Raw genomic sequence first — 20338 nt, forward strand, 5'->3', positions numbered from 1 at the left:
ATTAATGACCACAAGGGTTTCAGTACTATTGGTATCATTGTGGTTTCAACCTCGAGTATAGTGAGAAGGGTGAGAAGCATAGCTAACTTCAGACAGATCATAGGGGTAGTAGTTTTTATGACCACTCAAACGCCACTCGTAAAAATGCGTCATTTGCCAAATAATAAATAATCCCCCTTATTAATTTGTTTTGATGCATTGGATATGTTGCATTTGGTGAGTAATTAATAAGTCCTCATCATCTCTCGGCGTAATACAGATTGAGTGCTAGGATAGATTCGAGTTTCATACGAGTTGTTGATCGTTTCTGAAAGTGCTTTTCATCAGATATGATAATCCAGACTTAAACACTTTTGACTGATTTTTGTTGAGATTCTCAAAGATAACACATACAGACACTCTCAATAATCATCGAGTCAATAGCCTCGACCTCTTCACCCAACAATAACAAGCACGTAACCATCTTTTTGCCGAATATGTAAACATTCTTGCCTGTCCTTTACTCTCAAACACAGTCAAATATTATTTAATAGTAAATTAATTATGAATCTCGGGTTGTGTAATAATCCTACTTATTACTAGGTTCGTGTTTAACCCCGTAATGATATATTACTGCAGAACAACATCGTCAACCAAAAAATTTGTTATACACACACACACACACTCATATATATATTTTGTATATTTAAAAATACAATTTTCACTTCAACAAGTGCTAAATCAAGTATACCTAGTTAAATAATATTGTTCATAAAACTACGCTTGTCAGGTACTAACTCGTCATAAGAAAGTAATGTCTATGAATCGATTGCTTTCTTTGAAGAGCTTGTCGTTTGTTGATGGACATGTTCTTTTATAAGTTTTTTAATAGCTCAAATAACAGACATGTATTGCTGACACACGTGCGATTTTATTTCTGTTTCATATTTTTCATTTCATATAAACCCCATGGTTAATCAAATTTGTCTTATGATATTTAACAAGAATGACCATATAGACATATACTTTCTAATATAACTAAGCATATTTATAGTATCAGAAAACAGAAGACTTGTGAACTTTTCTGAGTTTGCATTTATTATTATATAAACCTTTTCGTTCCTTTTTTTCAGATCAAGGAAGGATGGGGTGTGTTAACAGTCGGGCGGACATTAACGATCTTCATCCAAATATATTTCAAGTGATGAACGTTGATGATGCGGGCAACTTGATAACACCTGGTAAGCTAGAAATAACAGACTTAGATATAGTTTTGTATCAACGTGATAAGCAACCAGTCAAGTGGCCTCTACGCTGTTTACGTCGCTATGGCTATGACGCCGAAATATTCAGCTTTGAATCTGGAAGACGCTGTTCTACTGGGCCCGGCATTTACGCATTCAAGTGCCGTAGGGCTGAACAACTATTCAACCTTGTACAAACCAACATTCAGGTAATTGCCTATATACTCTATCAGATGCTTATTCGTCCCATAAAGAACAATGCACATAAATTTTACATTACAAATGCACAGAAATCTTATACCTTCCACTTGTCACTCAGGTTTGCAATAGTAGCGGAGATGATACGATATCGAGAGAACTGCCAGTTGCATCACATCCAGGATCGACGGTAACAATGCGAGTAATGATGCCTTCGGAGCCCAGTTATTTAGACCCAACTCCTGCAAGGAGCAACAGTCGAATAGGTCCGAGATTTTCTCACAGCCAGCAAAATGGAATTGGAAGATTAGGCAGCGTTGGAAGCAGTAGTGGCCCCATGTCACCCCAGGGTACTATGGGATCGCCATCACCGCCACCCATGCTTCCACCACCACCTCCAGTTCCCCATCCCCCTCCGTCCTCTCTCTATGTCAATGAAGAAGTGCTGACATCAGCCACAATCGAACGAGAACACAATAATAACAAAAGCCTTAGAAGAACTATGCAGAGGTATATTGCTGTTGATATTATTGATTAAGAGCAGTTTTAAAACTTCTGTATTTACGTTGAATCTTTTAAGTGAAAGTTGTTACATTTCACTTAGTTACGAACACATAGTTTTAATCAGTACTCCTCAATTTTATTTGCAGGTCTTGTACAGTGAGTAGTACCACATCTAGTAGTGGTTTTATGGCTTTGGAACCTACGCCTCTACCTCTACCTACCAGTCAAGAATCCAGTTGCCGAAGTAGGCCACCACCTCTTCCAATGGCATCTTATATCAATGTTGATCTGAGCAGTGATGCCAGCCCACTTTCTCCGTCGCACAGTATTTCTGATTCAACGCCTTTGCGAGAAGAAGCCAGTGAGCTTGATGGTGCTCAGCATGCCTACATGAATATCAGTCCTGGGCAAGAACATTATGATACTGCAACGACTACAATGCGCACATCGTTACCACAGGTACAACCTGACTGGGAGGATGAGCCTAGGCACTGCTATGCAAATCTTGAATCTAGTGATATAGAAGGATTGAGAAAAAGATTCTCAGGGATATCTACTGCAGAGAAATCTCCTCTGCTTCCCACCACTCCTCCTGCTGGGCCAGTCAGAGAGGTGAATTATGCCGTTCTGGACCTTGACCAAAAACATAACACAACAGCTGTGAGCCCTGAAGGTAATGTGAACCCTGCAAATACTCCAATTCCACCCGACTCACCAAATAAACCGTTGAAAGGGTATGCGACAATAGATTTTAATAAAACTACGGCTCTTTCTCATTCTGTTAATCCAAATCTTGTCAATGACAACGAGGGCTCTCGGAAAACTCGACACAATTCAACGATCAATGACTTATCAGCTCCATCTAGACACAGCTCATCTATTAGCGAGTGACCCATACTATTATGTACCTTTATTATGCTACAGGTATTTCTGAAGAAAGTTTCTTTAAAAAACGACCCATGGCTTCGTACAATATGCCTGCTTGTATAGCTTGTCACTTTTGAACAAGAATTTCTCATAGAAGAAATTTTGTAGGTAGCATAATTACGAATCTAAATAAATTCTGATCTTTTTATCAATATGGGCTACGTTTGTAAAAAACTATACAATTTTCGAACTATGACTATGTTGTGAACATGATATAAGACAACGACACGTATTGAAACTAATGACTTGATTAATCGTCCTCATTTATATGGATATATTCACACTTCTTAGCAAAGATATTAAAAAGACTAGGAGACTTGGAATGTTACAGTATGTATCGAAATACCAAGAATTCAATCTGAAGCTATGGATACAGATTTATAGGTTAGTCTACCCTGTAATTTCATTTGAAGTGTAACCTGATTTGTTACGCCTTACCTCGATCCTTTCACGACCTCTTAAAGAAAGAACCAAATTTTCAGCAAATATTTTCATACTATATATTTACTAATGATACTGTGTGCAGCCGAAAAATACTCCTCAAAATTAAACAACGAAACAGAAAATGTAATACTTATCAATAGTGTGTCATTCGTTTTTTTTTTTTTAAGTATAAAAATGTTTTTTGATTCGGTTTTCATAGTTCATTTTTTATTTCTAAAAGAGAGTTGGAGGCTGACTTTTCGATCGAGGAAAAGAAAATGCTCAATGCCTGTACGACTTGCGTGACTCCAAGTTGTGTACAGTACTACATTTACTGTTGACATTGTAGTTGATACCTTTGATGTCAGCCGATGAGGTTTTGCATTCTATTTTATGTCTTTCAATTCTACATATTACAGATCTTATATCGTGTACATGCACATACTCGTATTTGTACAGTTTAACGGCAGTTGACTCAGTGATATAATACGTAAATGTGATAGGTGTAAGGCCTATGAATTGATAGTAAAATAAGTACCACAAGACTCGTTCGAATATGTAATATATGTTTGATTGATAAGGAGCTTGATTCTGCCCAAATTGTAAGTAGCTTATTTTTGGACCATATGGCTTTTATGTCTGTTATTTAAGTGTAGACAAAATGTTATTTACAACGTAAATTTTTTTTGTTGGAATCAACTAAACTTTGCAGAAATCTGCCATTTCTAAAATTTTACTTTACTGCTCACGGAATTATCTCAACAATTCATGCCAGCAATGTATTGCTCAAATTAATAGAAGCAGACATGAAAAAGGAATCTGAATATTTCAGGAATTTCAAAGTTCAAATTTATTCATATATTAATATGTTACACATATGTGCGGTACTGGTAATGTAACAATTGCTGAAATTTTAGATGAAATCACAATCGAATCATTTCATGCTCGTTACAGTGTACTATTTTCACTGACCAATGCCATGCATATCGTTATGGATGGTCCTTGGTCTGTAAGGAATACTTAGCGTAGCTTTCCCAAAATGAATAGATTTTTAGATAATTGTAAAAAATATTATGTTAAGAGCCAATTTGTAAATAAATTCTATAACTTGTTTCGTACGAGTCTTGTGTTAAGAAAATATTATATAACGGACAATTAATAGCAGTGGTATATTAGGTATAGGTATATGCCAAAAGAATATTAAATGTATGTATAATACAGGCCAAAGAAATTAGCATAACCAGATTTTTTAATAAGCAAATAAATTTCTGGTACTTCCTTTGAGGACATTATATATTTTTAAACATTTATTTACGAATGTTTCATCAAATACCTGACAGCATGCTGTTGGTGTTTCATACGCACAATAAAGAGATTCATCAAATAACATATGAACTGAATATATATGTATATTTGTTTCTTATTTTTTAATCAACATAGATAATCGAGCAGATTCTCCATATAAATGAAGAAGTGAAATTGAATATATTGTAATTCGGTTTTACCTTTATGTCCTCAATATGAATGCTTACCAAAGCGCCATAGAGCACTTGCTCTCTAATCGAACTAAATGAAAGATGTATAAAACTATTTTGTAATCATAATTCTCTAGACAATTGTACATTGGAAAAAAGCACAAGGTTTTTAGAGATCAAGTATTTCATTCTGATATACAATATGTTAGACAACCATAGAGAATAATTATGAGATTTGAGTTAATTCACATCCATAGATACAATCTGGTTGTGATGAAATAATTGCTTCCACAAATACAATAATTCCATCCCAATTAGTACGGATTTTTGTAAAATTTGAAGACAATTTAGTGACAGTTCTATATTCCACAAATATTTGATCAAGTAGCATGACAAAAGTTTGATGAAATATTGGGATGAAAATGAATTTCTGATACTTGAAATACATACTGTGATTTACTAAACTATAATTAGAGTGAATTTTATAACTTTTCTTAGGTATTTTATTTTATTTACCTTTTTAAAGTGGCAGCAATTATAATTGTTTTGAATGTCTGAAATCTTGCGAGCTCTATGGTATATTAATATATTAGCTTCTGAAATCATGGTAAAATGGAATTTTGGGCACTATAGTATGGGAAATTCAAAGCATACTGCATATGTCATCGATAGTAGGGATCTCCTTGTCAGACATAGACAATAGATTGCTTATGGCCTATATTATGTTATTTATTATTTTCATGAGCCGTGCGAAATTATATTTAGATGTTAACCAAGATGGAAATTGTCATATACATATGTAGACTAAGCATTAGATTCTAGGTATCCAAAGTTTTGACCAGCCAAAGAATTTATCGATTCTGTTGATTCAGCTCACTGCATGATTTACCTTTTGTAAAATGTTACTTTTTATTATTATCATTGCTATTATTATCATTATGCATAAGTATGAGATTAAAAAAGCGTACTGTTATAATCTAAGGAAATATTGTGACAAGAAATGGAGCATTGAGATGTATACGGGGTAAAGTTGTAGCTTGAATGTGCAAATCCAATTGATTTGAATATCTAGCTATAACTTTTCATCAAAGCTAAACAGAATAAACATCGAACTGATTTTATCCAAAATCTATTTAACAGAAATTTTACGTGAGCAAATGAATGAAATATTTTTTATCACCGATAAAGCAATGTATTTAGAGACGAATTTTGTAAATACAGTAGTACTTCTAAATTTCATCTCTCTTATTTCGACAACGGGTCGTGCCAAAAAATGATATTTATTTTGTAATTGTACATTCTAAATTAGCATAAATAAAATGTCAAATTAGCTGTAAAAATTAAGAATAGATAAAACACCTCGTTAAGTTGGAAAAAAAAACAAAATCGAAAAACTAAAAAAAAAACTTGAAAAAAAACACAAGTACCAAACAATAAAGAAGCATTGCTCCATTTTTTCAGCTACAATGACACAACCATGTTTGCTATAGGCATGTACATCGAACTGATTTTTTATTGAGATAATAAATATATTATATGTACACAAAATTAGGTATTAGATCTATATTACACAGTCGAAGTGAAGGGCAACTCTCAACTGCCAAAAACTTACTAAAACAGGTTTACATCTGTTACAACTGCAACTTGCTACTCAACGGCTGCTACATTTTTTGCAACCCCTCAACGAAAACTTTTTTCTTGCTCGGATTCAAACACCTAATTTAAACTCTTACAAGACTTTGTTATAATCTTGAATAAAATTGCACATTCCACCTTTGAAACTGAGTTTCTATAAATGAAACAAAAAATAAAAAAGAAATTTTAGTAGCGTTTCAAGTTGTACAATGCATTTTACATTTTTTTTTTTTTTTTATTCGCGAATCACCGATATATAAATGGCAACTATTTAGAGTACAACACATGAAAGAATGCAGTGATTTCTAACAGTTATATTTTCTGAGTAAAGCTAGTCACCATTATCCCAAAAACGGTGCAGTGCATATTGCGAGTCATCAGATCAAATTGGAGTGCACCATATGTCTTTGTTGAGCACCTTAATTGAACAAACAGTTGAAATCAGTGCTTACAGGCAGTGCTTGTCAAGAGGGAAGAAATTTCTGCACTGAAATTAATTTGATAATGGTAGTTGAGATGTGGCCTAATTCGCATAGCACATACCATAAAAAACAGTATGCGATTCATGGATTTGTAGAAATAAAAAATAGCGACCTCAGGCTATAGAGTCAGAGAAAAGTAGATAAGTAAGATGTAACCCCACCATTACTTTTGGAATACCGACGTCGTAACATCTGATACCAGATTTTTATCTGTTACAAGAATTAATATACAAATTTATTAAAATGAATAGTGAAGAAAATCACAGTTGATAGTGTATCGATCTTTTTCATACTAATACTTACCAAGAATTGGTGTCCAGATGAATAGGTTACAGGTGTTCTATTGCCTCGTTGACACATCGAATACTTTTCCCCAATGACAAGTGCTATATTGTTTATTTTTATAAATCCATCATCAGGATATATCCAACATCAATGCATATTTTAATAAACTGTAGCTTATAGAATTATTTTATAAATAATTGTACATAAACAATCAAAGAAGCACATTTCATTCAATTGATTTGTGCTTCATTTTGAAATCATAACATATGGAATATACGAAAATGTTGTACAAGATCATGTTTTTATTATTAACAACAATACTTTGAAAATTACCTCATTCCTGTCAGAAAATTTCAACACTGATTAACAGGATACTATCCATCACCCGACAGTTTATGTATGATTTCGTAACATCACAGCTGCTAGATGGTGAAGAAGAAAAATCATTGCAAGCTGCTCTAGCCAATCAGTTGTGAAAATAATGAATTTGTGAATCAGAAGATTGGATCCAACATCTAAAATTGTGCCGGTGATAATTTAAACAACCTTCAGAAAGTTTACTTCTGTGATGTTATTTTTGGCAAACAGAGCACTCACAGTGGTAAAAAGTGGAACGTTTTCAAGAGGAAAGGATCGATCTAAAACAATGGTACATAAATTTTGTTGAAGAAAGAATATTTATTAAAAATATCAACAAATTCGTCTACATTCGATATAAGTTGTATTAATCGCTACGGCATGGTAAGCAATCCACAGGATAACAGTTTTATTACATAAAACTAGAACACATAGATGTGACTGTACAGTAAAAATGGTAATGAGTGTTAATCACTCACCGCATTGATAGAATATTAGCTATAGATATTTTTTTTATTACGAATACATCATTACCTGACATCTTTTGGTGCTGATGGCTGACAAAGTGAATCAGATCAAAATGAGCCGCAAGGCCAATTTGTGAAGAATTGACCAACAGCTGTTTGACAATTAATTCCCAATATGTAAATAATATCACAATAATTCAATGAATTTTCGAAGAAATGAGACAATTATAAAAATAATACAATAACATCATTGTATATAAAAATCGTTTGTTACTGTGAAATCATTCAAGCAGCGAGCTGTCGGCGTCTTGTTAACTCGTGATTAATTAATACAGAGATATCAGGATGACGATGTAAAGTAGTGACACAGTAATTAGCAGTTTGACTAGGATCGGCACCAGCTTTCAACAAAAGTTTTACTGCATTTACAAAACCGCTTTCAGCGGCAACTTGCAACGGTGTTAATCCGTCATCATTAGTTTTCTCCAACTGTGCCAAAGGCGAAGTAACCAGAAGTGAAACAGTCTGATGGAAGCCTCTTGCAGAAGCTAAATGCAGCGGTGTATTACCTCCTGCATCCTGCAAGCTTGGATCCTCCCCAAGTTTAAGGAGACTATCAACAACTTCGGACTGGTTTTTTCTCGCTGCAATGTGCAGAGGCGTTTCACCATATCTGGACGTTATACCGGTGGGTGTGTGAGGGATCAGAAGGAAAGCTGTATTGAGTGCGCCACACTCTAGAGCTTCGTGCAGAGGAGTTTCGCCACGGTCATTTTTTTGAGCCGGATCCGCTCCAGCTTCCAAAAGTGTTCTTATCATGGGTTCAATTTCTATTTTATGACTGTTGCCAAATGTTGAAGATGACGCCAACAGATGCAGAGCACTGCGTCCTTGATGATCTTTGGCATCGACTGGACCAACCTTTGCAAGGAGTTCCAGCGTTTTTAAAGCTATGTCAAAATTGTGATGAAGACTCTTTGAACTTTGTGCATTCGCTAGCTGCCGTGTCAAAATATGCAACGCCGTCAACCCTCCACCAGCTTCTTTCACCGTCGATGGACATCCATATTTTAGCAGCTCTTCTACTATCTCAAATACGCTTGACGGGCTGCCATTTATTATCGCACGATGAAGTGCAGTCTCACCACGTGGAGAACGGACCCCAGGATCACAGCCATTTGCAAGTAAGACCCTGTATTCACATTAAATGCATTAGAAAAAAATTTCAATCTTGAATTATCAGCTAAAAGGTCATCTGCTCAAAAAATCTTTTAAAAGAAAAAAAACATTTGAGCCAGTAGGTAATCAGTTCAAAACTGAAAATGGTAGAAGGGAGCAGTTTCAGACAAAAATGTTAGAAGCTTGAGACCTATTGAGAATTTTATTCGCATTATGATTATAATGAACTTGAAAGGAGGATGTATTGCGTTATTTTCATTTTAGTATGTCATTTTGTGAATCAATATTGAACATCTTGTTTAAAAATAGGCAAATTTCCGTCGAGTAAAATTAAACGAATTTCAGGAACTTTACTGAAAGTGAAAGTTACGATGACAACGGAATATAACGTACAAAGCGTTTGTAAATTGACTTGATTGTTCAAAGTTGTTAAAAAAAAAAAAAATTAATCCTACGATTGTTAAGTATATACGCACACAGGATTTTTTCGTTTCGAAGTAGGTACTTATAGGTATATTCGGTGAGTAAATTCAATCGTTGCGGATGTTTGAATATTATGCGTGGCACGCGGGTATTAAATTCGTACAATAATAATAATAATAATGCACTGCGTAAGCGAAAAAATAATTCCGTTTATATTAATGCATGCGAACAAATTCATTAAGCAACACGGAAGAGGAGACCTAATATTATATGTACTGCATATACCTACATATGTATCATGTATATTTAATGCAATGTCTGAAATCGGGGTGGTACTTTTTGTTAGTCCAGGATGCCGCATACCGCATGCCTACTCTTATATTTTATTTGTTACTGTTTTTTTTTACCTCAGAACCGGGAGGTTGTGATTTGTTGCCGCCACAAGTAGCGGCGGATCCCCCGAAACGTTCCAATCCGGTTCGTCAATATTTTGAACAACGCCGCGTGCTATGAGCAACTCGACGCTCTTCGCATCTCCAGTACGAATTGCCTCGTGAAAACTCATCGCGCATCCCGGGTCGTAATCATCAAAGTTTTCTTTGTTCAAAAATTCGGCGACCCCGCCTCTTTCGCATCTTTCCTCGAGTAAATCAGAGCCCCTTGTTTCGGGGAAAAAAGAATTTCTTTTTGATCGATAAACGTTTTGATACGTTTTGATCTGATCACTGGACTTCGACACCTGAATCCCATTTTCTGTAACGCACTCATCCGACGATTCAGAGGCATATTCGTGCAATGGGATACTTTTAACTCCGTTTTCTTGAGAGTTATTACAATTGACAGACAATGCGTTACTGTCGATAAGTAATTCTTGGAAGATCGCGAGCTTTTCGCTTTTATTCTCGTCTGTAAGATTACAGCTCAGATCTTTCTCTTCGCGGACATTGCCTTCCGAGGTAGACGGTGATGTTGGATCGAAAGAAACGGCATCTATCAATTCCGTGGATAACTTTTCAAAGTTGAAACTATCTTTACAAGGTTTATCCTCGATTTTTGTATCCGGTATTTTCGAAGCATTAGATTTCTGTACATTAATGGTCGAAAGATTTTCTTCCATGTCCGAAACCGTCTTCTCCACATTTTTTTGCTTACGAAGTATCAAACAAGTTTCCGATAAGTTCCCATGTTCGGAGCTTGTGCAATTCCCTTCGCCTTTATTTACTACTACATTTCCTACATCGACACATCGACCTGTTATCGAAGAATTTACAGTTTTATATCCTGCACAAGCCTCGGGGAATGGTAATTCCTCAGAATTTCGACTTGCGTTTTCAGAACTTTCATCTGCAGCTCCGTTTTCGAATCTCGAATTATTTACGGATTCATCCAAAGTTGTCGTTACAATTTTTTGCGAAGCGAAATCCACCGGCACATCGCAATTCTTAACGTCTTCTTGCCGGCACGGAGAAATCGTATCGTCATCGTACGCGGCGGTCATCTTCCAAATCCCGTAGATTTTTATTACTTCAAAAATAATTTGAGTCAGCTATTGTTGTTGTTGTTGTTATTATTATTATTATTGTTATTATTAATAATAATAATAATACAACAATGAGCGTTTTATAATCGTAGTTTGTTAATTCTGAATCCTTAATTCACGCATTCGAACTTTTCCGCCCGCAATTCACCGTCCGACTACTTCATTCACCTGTACGGCGGTCAATTCTCGAATGTCTGATACTCGGTCGCAAGAACACGATTCGCGGTAAGCGTAAGAAGACGACGGAGACGACTAAAAGAGACTAAACTAAAACGCGTCCACGCGATGCACGCTGCAACCTCCCCTCCTCGACAGAACACGACGAAACTCACCCGAGCATAGGCGTCAGCATTGAGGAATGCAAAGAAATTTTATGAAATAAGGAAATTTTAGATGGTTCCCCCGTATCTTCCGATCATCGATCGATTTCGGTTGACGTTTTAGTTTTGTTAATGATCTGAAAACGATGAAACTTATACCAATACTTTGATTAAAAACAAAGTAAGTTTTCAGTTACCGTATTGTTGCATGGAACATATTATCCGTAGGACTCCGCTGTCTGTATTTGCACAAGTGTTATTCGCCGCTCGCAGCCACTTCGTGGTAAACTTACAAGTGAATATTTTGCTTTGCGCTAATTAAACAACGTATTCGCGTCTTGACACACGGAAATTAATGTGCATGTTGTAATACGATATGTCGACAAACGATTATTATAAGTTACTTAAGCAGATATTACAGTACGCTGCCGAGCTGTATTCTTTTCTTTGCAGTGCATACGCCTGCCTTCTCGTGTCTCTAATAAAAATGCTGGTTAAAACAATTAACCGTAATAATACAACACTTGGTACAAAATGTTCGAGCGTTACTAACGATCGTATGACGTCGGATAGATATTATGCTTGTACGTTATATTGAGTACCGTTGATAAAATACGTTTGTAGCACTTGGTGTATCTTTTCCTTTTCTTGCGCTTTTTTTCTGCATATTTTGTGTATTTTCGGAGATTATAAATAGTTTTCGCTGCACATACTTCAAAGGTCAATACTTCGACGATGTTAGATATTAAATGTGTACCATGAAGAGCTTAGGTGTCGCGTAATATTTCAAACGTACAATACGAATATTCAAATATAAATATGTTATAGATATAATTTTAATGATTTTGGAAAAGAATGAAAATTAAAACGACCGACATATACCCAAATCCTCACGCTCCAATTCATTGTCTTACATTATCTTATCCGACTAGCCGTGTATACATCGAAATTCTGATTCTGAGGTTACAGTGTTTTTACTTCTAAAAATGAACCTTCCACCCGCTGGGCGGCCAGTCGGAACATAATCCGTCCCTTCCTCGGCATTTTTTTAAAGGTGGGGAATATACCTGCCTCTATTTGCTAATACAGTTCGAATACGTAGTTCGTCTATCTTTTTCTGAGATCTTCTAATATTCCTGTTTCTAGTTCTAGTCGGTACATCGATTACAGAAAAATTGCGTATAGACTACCATTTGTACCGTGGAACTTAGGGTCTTATCTTTACCAAACAAAGCTAATAACAGTATACACGATGTCTGTAAAACACTCAAGAAGTCCGATAATAAACGATATCTGTACATATATGTACAACAAATACGAAATTTGAACAGGAAGTGCTTAGAGAGATTAGAAAGTACATAGCTTCTAATGTTTACATTAGAAAAAAAAGACTTATAACGCATTCGTATATGCAGCAAAACGGTACATCTTGTATAATTCTACCTCGAAAGAAGTCCCAAAGTACCGGATGTGCATGAAAGATGATTAAATGACACTTGACCGTTTTATGTGAGCGTGTATTTTCATGATGCGTTTGCTTGAATATTCATTCCGTAAGCATTTCGCGTTTTGTAATGAAGAAGAATGCAACGGCTTCTTTAAAACTAACGGTCTGATCTCTCGACCACCGTAGCCAAGTGTATAGCAACAGATCCAATGTGAACCACGCGTACTTGAATAAGAGAAATCTTTTTCCAAAGCTAAACCACATGTGAACATGTGCGTGAAACAGCTTCTTCTCCCCTTGCGTTACATTAACTTTTTTTTGCCCTGCTTAAATCTTATGGATGACGGTTTGTCCGACTTGCTTGTCGTCGCTTCTAGTGCCAAGGGCATAAGAATAGCAGGATAGAAGGTCCCTTTATGCGTGGCCATTGAATAAAGTGTATTTTCAAGCGTTCGATTGCACGGCATATCATTCGTTAGATTAGAGTTGATTGCCTCTATCCGTATGACAATGAGCGTCGTCGGGAAGAGTACAAATTTATCAATAAGCTACCGAAGAATGACAAAACCCGTACGTCGAATGGATTTTTATAAACTTGACTCTCCAAGTCATGATGTAGTCGATTGATAAATATTTTATGGTAATGATTGTTGTTATATATTTCACTTTGAATGATCAATATAACGATACCATGGAAGCTGATAATCTAAGAATTGATTGCCATTTGAATTCACGTACCGGATCTAAGTATGATACATGTGTTTCTAATGGTTCCGCGCTGATATTTGTCAGAAATTTGCAATTTTTTTTCCTTCAAATTTCGACTTGACCTCGCAATGACGTTTCAACTATTTACACGGTATTAGCTATGTATAGTTTAAAAATTTTTCATTTTTCGCCTTCTAAAATTATGAAGAACTAAAGCAATTGACGAGGACAGATTTTTAATAAATGAGACAGTCTATATTATGGTATAAGCTTTTTTTATTGATAGTCAACACGTATTGTTACGAATATGTTCACACTTTCACTCAAACGTCAAACCTTAGGTTATTATTATTATTACTACTGTTATTATTTATCGTGTACCATTATAATACGAAGAGAAAATATCCATACAAATTTTGAATCAGCTTATACGTTTATACATACTTTTCTTTTGTTAACAATAAGAAAGAGTGTCAGAATAATGGGGCATTGTTTGAAGCAGTAATCAATGTCTACCCTAATTGAATACAACTTAAATTCTAATCTTCCTTGGCATTCCCATTCCGATCTCCAATTGCACGGCTCCTACATCGTCAAGGTGAGCAAAAAAAAAAAAAAACATCCATTTATTTCAAGCAATTATTTCTTCAAAATATGAAGGTGAATCCTTTTTAAATTCTAGCCTGATGTACACTGTAATTCATTGAATTTCTAGCTCGTGTACGATTTATGTTTTAACCCTTTGTGTGCACACTTCCTTAGAATTACGTACATTGAACACTAAGGCAAATAAACCGTAAGCAATTTTCCAACAATATAGCTCGATAACCTTGCTAGTTTTCTGAAAAGATGTATAAACACTTTTCGAAACTAACGAGTTATATTTTAATCCAGTATGGTCATTTTTCGTTCAAAAATAAGTAATGCAAAAGCAATATTTGAAGTCGACGATCATTCAACAAGTTATCGTGGGTAAAGGAAAATTTCCGTGTTAAAATGACTAAATGTTTAAACGGAAGGTTACAAATATACTTCAACACACTTTGTTTTTTACTTTATCTTAGTAAAAAACGTGCCAGAGTCTGTATGTTAATATTTTTAATGGATAACACATTGAAATACTTTGTTCCTGAAATTTCATGAGGAAAATACACCTACTGTCCTCTCCCGTATTATAAGATTCATTATATATAATCGCTGGAGTTTTTCAAAAACAGAAGACTCCTATGTATTTCTTTATTGGTAATCATGTATGTACTTGAATAAATACCAAATGCCGATGTTTACCGTTTACCTGCTGCGGGACCTCGAAGCTGACCTGGATTTGGTTCTGCGTGGACTACGATCTTTAGATACAGATCTGGCCTTACTGCGAGACCTGTCCCTATCTCGACCACCACCTCGACTGCGAGAACGGCTTCGTGAAGCTGAACGAGACCTGGAGTGTTTGCTGCGAGATCGTGAGCGTGATCGTGACCTAGAGTGAGACCTATAATGAACTTCACATTAAAATATGGATCGTTCGATCTGTGCCTATTATATGTGTATGTATACGTAATTTACTATTGCAACTTTGAAGTTTTTTGTTCAACTGTTACCAATTTAGATGCATGCTTTGAGCACAAATACCAGTCCCTCATCGTTATGTTTTTACCTATTGACATCAAACCATTCGATTCCCTAACCAGATAATAATTAATCAGAGAAAATGCAATGGCTCATTTGTAGGTAGGCTGCTTACTTACCTACCAACTCATTTGAAACTGTGCTAATCGCATCAAACGAATCGTATAATTCACATGTGAGAGCTAAGAGCTACAGATATGTAGTTCTTGGCTCTCAATATACATAATACGAATATGGTTTCTTTTACGACTGTAGCAACTAATAAAACCAGTCAATTGTGATAAATTTAAGCTGCAGCAAATTGAGGTTTCTAATAATTTTCCTTCGTTTTTTTATGGCTCCGTTTTCTTGCTCCATATAGCTTGATGAATGCCCAACAAGTATTTTTTAGTTTGTTAGTTAGTCATCAGAGAGTATGATATGAATTTCGATTTGACTGTATGTGATAGTCTACAGCTATATTACATCAACATGCAATGTTACGGATTATTAATTGATGAAACATTCCTTTCCTAATTTATTGTATCATTTTCTTCTGTATCATGAAAATCAGCATTTCAATGAAACTGTTGTATTGATGTAACATACATTCAAAAAGATTAACCAACATATAGACATAAAAGAAACGTTACTTACAAATAGTAAAGTTTTAGCAACTGATCAGTGAAAAAATTATGGCCAAGTCAGTGACAACATAATGAGGTTGAAAATTTTGATATCAAACCAAAAGGATATTATCTATTTTGTTCCGATCCATCTTACTGTCCAACAACTGACATTTGGTTTCATCTTCGTAAGAACATACATGTCGTGTAAAAAAAAAAAAAAAAAAAAATGCATCCCATAGTCTTAAGTAATACTCCCGAGATCGATTGGTTAGTCTTTTTTCGTTAATGTTACATATTGCAATACATTCGTCGTATACATAACATTGCCTTTTGTTTTTGTCGAAATATCTGATTACTATTTTATTTATATACCATAATTTGTGACAGCCTATAGTAGACGGCTGAAGAACGCGTGAAGGCAATGGCCAGGAGAATGGGAGAGTGGGCGAACACATATGTAGACGAAATCGCGCGAGGGTCAGATGGACAGATGTACGGACGGAGAGTGGCTAGACGAGATGGCTGGACAAAGACTGTCTCTCAGTGAAGGGTACGGTACTACGACGACTAGGCGCGAACTGCGAGCAGATAGAAGAAGGCTGGATCTACCAGACGTGCCGAGGTGAGCAAACTCTTTGTCTAGGGTGATGTCAGTGGTCAGTGAAGTACCGAAGTGCGTAGAACTAGCCACTCCGTCAGCCATGTTTGTCTCTTTCTCTCTGTCTTTCTCTCGCTTTCTCGTAGAGTGCAGAAGGTAACCCAAAGTAGGTGGGTGCTCTACGCTGTAACTCTACGCAGTGTGTGTGTCACAAAGTGAACCCAAGTCGAATCACGCGAGAATCTCAGTAGATACACATTTCTCAAGCGTGTGTCTGTGTTCAGCCGCATCTCCTATAAATAACGGGCAGGATTACATCGGCTTCGTCCTCTGCCAGTTTACCAATTTATTTCCTAGCAATCACTCTTACTTATTTGACTCTTTAATCTTTTTTCACATCAATTAGCTATTCAAGACATTATCACTTTTCTATGCTTCACCATTGACTTACATCTGATAGAGATTACTGCCTGGTAGGGTCCAACCTGTTTTTACCTCAATTTTAATCAGTTTACAATGAAGGGTCTAAATTTACAAATTGCCGATCAGGATACCGAGATCCATGAGCATTGTACCAAATGAAAGATAAAAATTTTCTTTCTATTTATAGAAAGAGATTTCTTTCATGGCATATGCTCACTTCCAAATTTCGTTTACCAAAAACAATTTACGGATTGCTCAGTTTTACAGCTAACGTACATCGAATTTAAACCACTCAGACCCCAGGACAAGCAACAAAAAAATGAATGGCTTTTTATATCTTCAGATAGATTTGAACCCTGCGAGCAATGACTCGCCTCACATTTTGCCACAACCATCAAACCAACCTTGCCCACCTTCAGAGAATAAATGAAAATACATATGTTCACAATATGATACTTTATCAAGGAACATGTTTATCATTCTATAAAATATCTCGAACTATTTCTCATGTACAGTGTCTTCAAGACTGCCATTAGAACTGTACTTTATGTAACACAAAGAAAAAAAAAAAAATTCCAAAAATCAATTCAATATTTTCTTGCACTCAGAAATAATTTATCACATAAATAGCAGCAAATGCATTTAGAAAAATATTAATGTTTTGGTGAGTCAATTTCGGATACACCTGACTACTTGAAACTAACCATAGGCGACATTAATACTTATTAGACAGCATTGTATCAAGAGTAGGGAGAAGTGCACAGAGTCTCAAATGAATGCTAAATATATTGGGTAATATTTTTTGATGACTTGCTCTGAAAAATTTTTTATGACGTATGACTCCAAATTATTAATAAGCAAGATAACGAACCTGCGCCTACGAGATCCGCGATGCCGTGGGCAATCTCTTGCATAATGTCCTCTTTCTCCACACTCGTAGCATCGATCCTCTGGATGGAAAGGACGTCCGCCGCCACGTCTTGACGGACCACCCCGATCTCTCAGTCTTTTCCCATTCGAAGGTTCAACCCTTGCTCTTCGGCCACAAATAGTGCGACCGTCTAACCCTCTCACTGCATCTTCAGCATCACGCGCATCCTCAAATTCAACAAACGCAAAACCAGGAGGGTTTCGTGCAACCCATACGTTTCTCAAAGGACCATAATACGAGAAGGCATCTTCTAATTCCTGCTTTGTGGCATTACTTCCAAGATCACCTACATAGATCTTACAGTCGGATGGGTAGCGTGACATCTGTTGGAAAAATAGTTATATTTTTAGCATACAGAATCCTTCAAGTTGGTCAGAGTCAGTATAAAAAGTTGGTTTATTAGTAATCCGCGAGATTTTCAAACACCAAAAGTGTCTCTGATGAAGGGTAAAAGTGTCAGGGTAAGAAAAATCGATTAAGTTAATTAATTAATGGCTGTAGTCTTTAACTATGTTATGACTTTTTATTGGTATTCACTTGCTAACAAATGCTCAGAGTCCCATAAAGTCTTAACGCCAGTCTAATATTATCAACTTTATTCAACAGGACTTAATTTTCTTATTTCGGCACCGTCTTGATCAAAGTGGTTAAAGCCTCTTCAATTTATATAAATCAGTCATAAATTAGCCAGTCATTTCATTAGTTGAAAATGGTTTATAAATTTCACGTGAATACGTGGCTCGTAAATAATTTGCGAATATTTAGCGCGTAACGTGTTATCGACAAAATACAATGAATTATGAGAGGGCGCTAACTGGACGCTGCATGATTGAGAATAATTTGGGCATTGTAAAGAACTTTTGGCGTCGCTTTGAGAAACTGATTCATCTTCATAAAATTCATATTCTGCGCTAAAAAATGTCGTTGGAATTGCGTGCAATTATACAAGCCTACTGAAATTATTACTATACATTGTTCTTCTGGAGTTCATAATTATGTTTAATCGCCATAGGAAAAAAGTTTGCACAATTTGCTGTATCTGTATTCTTTGACGCCATCTTTGCAACCACCCAAATCCACACCGTCCAACTGCCTGTGTAACGCAATACACTAAAGTAAAAATTTCACCCCGTTAAAAAGATATTAAGATTCACCTACCTTGTTCATTATTGAATCACGTTATCGCCCTCATACGTGCAGAATATCTTGGCAGAATTAATTAATTTACCGCAAGAAAAAGCCGGCTCTGTTTCAGCCGCACGGCGTCGTCACCCTTTGCCACTATCGATCTTTTCTCGAGAAAACAACATGGCTGTCGCACAAGCCCACCAATTACACCTCCGTGCCCTCCGTGACTAGACTATGGACTAGACGAGCCGAAGTTCGCCGACGTGGAAAGTGGCTGACGACGCCATCACCCGATTTCCTATACGCGCGAAAAATACAATTTACGAAATCTGCATGAAGAATTTATCGGGGAGTGCCAAGTGCTGTCACGGGATGTTAAAAATACAATTTAAACTACAAGATTTAAACAGCAAATGAATGAATACTTGACACACATTAATCGTTGTAGTATTTATGTATTATAATCTACGTTTTTCAAATTTAAACCATTTTCAAACCAAGGTTTATCGTTCATTTCGAAGAACTTCGAAATCTGTCAAGTATATCACTGAGAACTAACAACTTATGGGAATAGCAATATTTTCAAAGAAGTTAAGCAATTTGAAAAAATAAAAACTTGAGACGATTACAGAATTTTAGACAATATAAACATTTTCTGTATCTAATCGCTAGAATGAATTTGGGTCTTGAATTGTTACGGAAGTCAACGAAATAGATTAAATCTGGAAGAATTTCCTAAACGAAAGCACTAGAGCATTCATTGACTATGTGAACGATAATCTAGAATTCCTGAGTAAGTATCTGAAAACAGTTCTGTTGTAAAATTTTTCACGGTAAATCGTGGAGGAAAAATTTGTACCAGGAGCAATACTGTTACGGTACTAAACTGCGTAATTCACACTAGCAAATTTTCAAATCGCAATTCATTTGAAACACATCACAGTACCAACCGAACTATTTCTTTTTATTTCTACAAGCGATACAATCAATTTATTCTCTCGCTGAATACGCCATCCATGAATGCTCGTTACGATTAAATAAGTAGTTTACATCTAAATTTCTATAATTCTCCTTACATATCTCCATCGATCAATTGATAATGTAACTCTGTTTCAATTAAAGTCTCCATGAAATTAATCATGGATTTTCGCTATCGTCAAATCAGTGCCTATTGTGTAACATAATATTAGTGGAATTGACATCAAGAATTGGCACTCCCTAGTTAATAATTTCTTGAGGTTAAAAAATTATACATTCTACAAATTTGAATTTATTAACAATAAGAAATATTTCTATTTCCCCACCTACGCTGAAGCAAAACTTTATAAGTTATATTACTCACTCGTATTGACATAGGAAAATATAGCAATTATATTTACAACGCAACGCCTGAAAATTTCGGCCCTGGGTAACCGGCTCCTCCCCCTTCCT

At 35.8% G+C, this 20338-nt stretch overlaps 3 protein-coding genes across 6 annotated transcripts; 1 reads left to right on the plus strand and 2 right to left on the minus strand.

Annotated features, from left to right (window-relative positions):
• Nucleotides 1–33: 33 nt before the first annotated feature.
• Nucleotides 34–4567, plus strand: LOC124178786 (fibroblast growth factor receptor substrate 2). 2 transcript variants are annotated; one of them, XM_046562427.1, is made up of 4 exons: nucleotides 34–69; nucleotides 1113–1432; nucleotides 1543–1931; nucleotides 2072–4567. In XM_046562427.1, exons 2-4 carry the CDS (start codon nucleotides 1124–1126, stop codon nucleotides 2814–2816), a joined length of 1443 nt encoding a protein of 480 aa, XP_046418383.1. In that variant the 5' UTR covers nucleotides 34–69; nucleotides 1113–1123; the 3' UTR covers nucleotides 2817–4567. The 2 variants fall into 2 exon arrangements, with proteins under 2 accessions (XP_046418383.1, XP_046418382.1); XM_046562426.1 differs by having other exon boundaries at nucleotides 41–216.
• Nucleotides 4568–7802: 3235 nt separating this feature from the next.
• On the minus strand, nucleotides 7803–11451 carry LOC124178784 (ankyrin repeat, PH and SEC7 domain containing protein secG-like). Its single transcript, XM_046562423.1, has 2 exons — nucleotides 9986–11451; nucleotides 7803–9168 (listed from the first exon to the last, which is right to left on the minus strand). Exons 1-2 carry the CDS (start codon nucleotides 11074–11076, stop codon nucleotides 8262–8264), a joined length of 1998 nt encoding a protein of 665 aa, XP_046418379.1. The 5' UTR covers nucleotides 11077–11451; the 3' UTR covers nucleotides 7803–8261.
• A 2400-nt stretch (nucleotides 11452–13851) lies between these two features.
• Nucleotides 13852–19130, minus strand: LOC124178133 (serine/arginine-rich splicing factor 7-like). 3 transcript variants are annotated; one of them, XM_046561307.1, is made up of 4 exons: nucleotides 18938–19130; nucleotides 17720–18102; nucleotides 14888–15070; nucleotides 13852–14178 (listed from the first exon to the last, which is right to left on the minus strand). In XM_046561307.1, exons 1-4 carry the CDS (start codon nucleotides 18944–18946, stop codon nucleotides 14133–14135), a joined length of 621 nt encoding a protein of 206 aa, XP_046417263.1. In that variant the 5' UTR covers nucleotides 18947–19130; the 3' UTR covers nucleotides 13852–14132. The 3 variants fall into 3 exon arrangements, with proteins under 3 accessions (XP_046417263.1, XP_046417262.1, XP_046417264.1); XM_046561306.1 differs by having other exon boundaries at nucleotides 14888–15082; XM_046561308.1 differs by having other exon boundaries at nucleotides 14881–15082; nucleotides 18938–19126.
• Nucleotides 19131–20338: the final 1208 nt, after the last annotated feature.

Source organism: Neodiprion fabricii, chromosome 3, assembly GCF_021155785.1.
Source record: "Neodiprion fabricii isolate iyNeoFabr1 chromosome 3, iyNeoFabr1.1, whole genome shotgun sequence".
Classification (NCBI taxonomy): domain Eukaryota; kingdom Metazoa; phylum Arthropoda; class Insecta; order Hymenoptera; family Diprionidae; genus Neodiprion; species Neodiprion fabricii.

What these genes read in the sequence shown, in the direction of transcription:
- LOC124178786 (XM_046562427.1), top strand. Translation starts at nt 1,124, where the DNA reads ATGGGGTGTGTTAACAGTCGGGCGGACATTAACGATCTTCATCCAAAT. An exon ending in TTGTACAAACCAACATTCAG is followed by an intron (nt 1,433 to 1,542) that starts GTAATTGCCTAT and finishes CTTGTCACTCAG; the next exon opens with GTTTGCAATAGTAGCGGAGA. An exon ending in CTTAGAAGAACTATGCAGAG is followed by an intron (nt 1,932 to 2,071) that starts GTATATTGCTGT and finishes TTTTATTTGCAG; the next exon opens with GTCTTGTACAGTGAGTAGTA.
- LOC124178784 (XM_046562423.1), bottom strand. Translation starts at nt 11,076, where the DNA reads ATGACCGCCGCGTACGATGACGATACGATTTCTCCGTGCCGGCAAGAA. An exon ending in CACAACCTCCCGGTTCTGAG is followed by an intron (nt 9,169 to 9,985) that starts GTAAAAAAAAAC and finishes ATGTGAATACAG; the next exon opens with GGTCTTACTTGCAAATGGCT.
- LOC124178133 (XM_046561306.1), bottom strand. An exon ending in CGCGGATCTCGTAGGCGCAG is followed by an intron (nt 15,083 to 17,719) that starts GTTCGTTATCTT and finishes AGTTCATTATAG; the next exon opens with GTCTCACTCTAGGTCACGAT. An exon ending in GCTTCGAGGTCCCGCAGCAG is followed by an intron (nt 14,179 to 14,887) that starts GTAAACGGTAAA and finishes TTGACGATGTAG; the next exon opens with GAGCCGTGCAATTGGAGATC.